The sequence below is a fragment of the Charadrius vociferus genome, unplaced genomic scaffold (assembly GCF_000708025.1).
Source record: "Charadrius vociferus isolate BGI_N301 unplaced genomic scaffold, ASM70802v2 scaffold282, whole genome shotgun sequence".
Taxonomy (NCBI): domain Eukaryota; kingdom Metazoa; phylum Chordata; class Aves; order Charadriiformes; family Charadriidae; genus Charadrius; species Charadrius vociferus.
The window spans coordinates 1,530,833-1,535,909 of NW_009647731.1; the positions used below are offsets into that span (position 1 = coordinate 1,530,833).

Sequence of the window (5,077 nt, forward strand, 5' to 3'; positions counted from 1 at the left end):
ACACATCGAGCATGAAAGCAAAGCTAACCATCTTATTAGCATCCTTCAGAAAACAGGGATGTGTGGTTTTATGGAAGTATATCATTGCTAGGTTTAAAATACCCACTGAATTATCAAAGGACTTTCAGTTATAGCTGCATGCAGTAATCCTATTCTCTTAAAAAAAATAAAATACAGACATATATAAAAATACAGTGACATTTATAGTCCTAGCTAAGGGTTTTGCGGGTTTATTCAGCTTTAAATCCATGCTGTATATGGGTCTTTTGAACTAGTTGATGCATGTAACTACATCCTGTACCACAGAAGCCGCTGAAAGGAAGATTCACTTTATAGGCCAAAGCAAAAATTGGTTTGGGACAAACAGAGCATTGAGATAATCTGTTTAAATATTGTATCAGATTGGCAATATAAAGCCATAATGGAAAGAACAATTTCCCCTTGTACTGAGGGCTGGATCCATAGGGCATGGATAAAGCACAGCCCACAAGCCGCTGCAGAGCACAGTTGATTCCTATTAGGAAAGAGAAGTAAATGTATTCTGTTTAACGTTATTAGCCACAGAGCTCAGCTAATGAATTTAAAATAAAACCACCCTCAGTCACCAACAATTGCTTATCTACTAGATGTAGATATTTAGCTAGAATCAAATCAATTCACTGAGATGCAATACAGCCACAAAGCTCAGCACCTCAGCCTGCTACTGCGACCACATCTCCCCCATCTCCACACCCCGGCATGGATGCCCTCTTTCCCGCTGCTGCAACCACAAGTCACTTGTCTTCACCCTCAAGGCCCTTCCCAACCAAGAACGTTTGCCATGGAGGTAATGGCTCCTGTCTCCCCGCAGCTCATGGTGCCAGCCCCAGCACTGCTGAGCTCTGTTCTCAAACCTTTGTGCCTTTCCAACAACCGTGGGAGAAACTTCGCAAAATATCCATAAAACCACCCCGTGATTCTCCTGCTAATTCTTTCTCTGCCACACCTACAATCCTTGATGAGGTTTAGGCAGCGAACATGCCAAGTTTAAACCTGTCTTGGGCTCTCCTTACTCATATCACTCGGTTATCGCTCACCTCAGACCGTGGAGACAACTCCGTGTTTTGCCAGCACGACACCTAGTGCAGCTCTGGCCCACAATTTACTTTTACTTAAGCAATATGGTAGCGGTTCACCATTTTTAAAGAGTAAGTTAAAGACAGAGGGTGCACATGATGGCGTCTGAAAGTCACGCAGGAGAAGCTAACATGGGGGAGGACAAGGGGCTTACTTGAGCCAAATATCCTGCCTTCAGCAGTGGATATTTGAGGCTACATTTGTCTTCCAGGGCGCAATCCTGTGCACACAGAGCTGGAGGAGGGGAGTCCTTCCTGACAACTGCACTGATTAGCTGGTGCCCTGAAGAATGACGTCTGATTACCTTTATCTTCGGCTGCAGAACTGCAAATGTCACTAATGGTCATAAAATCACCCAGTCTTTTTCAAAATACAACCGAAGTAAATTAATCTATTGAGCACAGTTTATTCAATACTTCTTACTCTGGCAAAACTCCCAAAAAATCATTTGCTTGCTGCATGTCTCCACCATATGGTGTCATTCAATGCAGACTTTCTTTCCTGCATCGAAATCCAAAATTTAATGGAGTCAAGTCACCTACAGAGCTTTTCCAGCTCAAACCTACTAACGTAGTTTTCTGTCAAAGAGGTCTCACAGCACTTTCTGGTTTGGTATATTAACCAATACCAGCATGAATCCTCCTTTCATAATTAAAATCAAACTCCTCTGGTTTTAGCAAGTTTGAAACAAGTGTTATGCCCTGCGCATATGATGCCCATCACCGGGCGGTGTCAAGTGTCTTAGTTTAGTTTCAGAACTTGAAAGTCTTGGTCAGTTGCTGGTATACTGTCCTATCTGCAGGTAGTTTCTCATGTCAACATCTCAGCAATCAATAAAATAAACGAAAAACATGACACCAAATTGCACTGAGAAACTAAAGCAGCAGGGCACTATCAAAGCTCTTGAAAGGTTTTTTTTGTTTTTTGTTTTTTGTTTTTTTTAAACGGGGCCATTTTAAATAGAGCTTAACTGCCAAACAATGAGGGACAAGAGAAAGAAATTCTGGGTATGAGGTACACCTACAGCAGGCAACAGACAGATGCTGGTTTTGCTAGAAACACGACCTCAAGACCAAGACAAAGATGCCTGACTATGTGTTTAGCTATGCTGATATTTCATCCTCTCCACCAGATCTGCCTAGTGCCAGCTAGACACTCCATGACTCAGTTTCCTCAACTGTAAAGTGGGGCCATGCTTTGACAACCCTGGTTTTGACACGATGATGTCATCTTCAATCAACAGTTTTAGAAAAACACTGGCCATCCTCTGGCACGGCCATCTATCAATAACATACCATCTCACTCAATAAAGATTGTTTATTACAGTGACAAGGAAGCCACAAGCTCTGCTTCACACAGCATTTCCTAAACTTTGGAAAGCTGCGTATCCTTTCATGTAGCAGCCTCCCTTCACCCTTGCTGTGCGCCCACCACAGATGCTGCTTAACGGCGCCAAAGACTTCAGCACTACACATCCCTCATGCTATGCAGTTTTATGGCTCATCTTTCCCTCCATGCTCCACCTATGACCTTCCACCACCCCTGCCCCACAGCTGTGAGAAATGCTGGTATGCTCTGCAGAAGACGACACTTCCCCTCTGTACTTACTCACTTGGATGAACACTGGAATAATTTAAACATCAGCATTAACCCTCTTATCACTGGAGTTGGAGCAAGCAGTCATTGAAGGGGGTTTAAGCACTTCCCAATGCAATCATGACATGCCAGAAACACGCTCACGGGCAGCTACCACGGCTCAGATGACAAGCAGTAAATTGTTACATCAAGCCGCCTGGATCATTTCTGACTGCTGACCCACACCCCCAGGCTGCCATAGCTGCTTTGGATGTATTTGCTGGTGTTTCAGAGAGTTTCTACGACTAAGGATTATTCCGTTTTAGCAAAAGTTGAGGATCCAGAGAGACAGTATAGAACTCTGCAGTCTTCTGCCCTGCCCAGCCCAGCCAGTTGACCAGGCACCCCAAAGCACCACCCACCCTGCCTGAGAGGCTGCAGTTCAAAAAAACAACTCCCAGAAATGGAAAATAGACAGAGGCAGTAAAATCTTGTATCAAATAACACGAGCACTGGAAAACACCCAGTCCGCCCTCTCCACACACAAAGCACTTGGATAACAGCAGCCAGATCCCAGACTACACCAGCTTATCGGGACATCACAAGGCAGAAGAGCAGATTGGGCTAGCAGCAGCTGCAGGCCAAATGTGTCCCACAAAGCACTGCACTGCTGGAGGCAGCTGCCCTCATCTTTACAGCAGATGTCCATCCTATGATGGCTTTGGTGTCTGGTATGACAGGCTCCATCATCAACTGATCTAAAATAGAGCAGATCGCACAGACTTTATCTCAATCTCTCTCTCTGTGGCCCAGCAGGTGGGGACACAGCCAGAATTAACCCAGTGAAGATGAGGAGCTGCCTTTGCTGCTCTTGCTTATTCCTCCTCCTGTGCTGTCCACTTGCATGAGTCCAGCTTGTGCCCAGAGGTCTCCTGGACAAGACACGGCTGCAGCCTTGGGGAAGCTTTTTCCCCATAGTTATTTCCTTCTGCCTGTGCTCTCCGCACATGCTGCATCCTCAGCAGTGGCTCCCCAGCCTACCATGGTTCTCTCCTACCACCCCTCACCCAGCAGCCCCAACCCTTCCTTCCGGTCCTTGCTGGACTCTGCCAGTGTCCCACCTCTCCCACACCAACTACTCCAGCACCTAAACTCAAGTTGTTTCCAACACCCCAGTCCATCACCCAACCTTACCCCAATCTCGATTTCAAACTACACCACACTGTTACCACTCAAACCAGTCTCCCAGTATTGCGCTCCACCCTAACTAGATCATTCACTGTACCCAAGACCCCAATTCCTCCCTCTCAAATAATCCATGTCTCCCCTTGAACACTTCTTTTCCCCTCAGTCCTCTCTTTCATCAGCATCAAAACTCCACTTCCAGCCCTTCCCACAGTGTATTATTATCTCTTCTTTTCAGCCCAAACTGTCCCCCAGCTTCCCAGTCCCTGACAGAAAACCCCAGAGCACAAAACATCACGGCAAACTACCCTACTCAGCCGATATTGGCTGGGTTTTCCCAGTGACTCACCAGAATGCTCATCCCACCCAACTGGCAGGTTTATTTCAGCTCCTGAGCACTGTGCCGCAGTCTTGTCCATCCCTGACCACCCAACCCCTTCATCCAGGCTTTCTCTGCCACAACTGAACTCCCCTTCTAGGGCTGTTTATCAACAACTATCTCTTCCACCTCAGCAAGCTCTCCTATAGCTCCCTCAACTCCTGTAGCCAAATTCCAAGCCCTGTCCCACCTTGGCTGGATTGTCCAGTGTCCCTTCACAGTCGCAGATGCTCCCAGGCTCTCTACAGTCAATCCCTGAACACTGTCCTCCATCCTTGCCAGTATCCTCCATTGCTCCTTCCCTCCTCAGGCCAAGTGGGCCACTGCCATCCTTCTCCCCAGCCCTCCCAAGCACCCAACCCTCCATCATGCCTTCCAAACCTTGACTGAATCAACTCCAGTCAGGCTCACCCCATCCCAACAAAGCTCCCCCACCAGCATCCTCAAGCCTCCCAGTCCCTACCAGAACCCAACACAATCCCCTTCTCCAGTCCTCCACAGCCTCCAGCTTGTGCCAGGACTCCAGCCCCAGCCAGGGTCTCCTGTGGCTGGAGGCCCCAAATTTACACCGCCCCAGCTCTAGCGGCATCCCTTTGCCTGAGTGCCCCCATGGACCAGACCCCCATGCCTAGCTGCAATGCCCCTACCTACCGGCTCCCCGGTGCCTCAGGCCCGCATGCTCCCCCCGGGTGGGCATCCCTGGTCCCGGTGATCCCAGGCCCGCCATACCCCCCGGGTGAGTGTCGCCAGCCCTCATTGTCCCAGCTCTGCCAGGACGCCTGCCGTGAACCCCGGCCGGGCTCCCCGGCGCCATGGCCCTCG

The 5,077-nt window shown here is 48.4% G+C and overlaps 1 protein-coding gene across 1 annotated transcript in view; it reads left to right on the plus strand.

The window, feature by feature from the left end:
- Positions 1-2,876: 2,876 nt before the first annotated feature.
- The window catches only part of SFXN2 (sideroflexin 2), a 9,651-nt gene continuing 7,450 nt past the window's right edge, over positions 2,877-5,077 (plus strand). The window contains exon 1 of the mRNA XM_009881531.1: positions 2,877-2,892. Within this exon, the coding sequence (XP_009879833.1) occupies positions 2,877-2,892 (16 nt within the window). The remainder of the gene's footprint in view (positions 2,893-5,077) is intronic.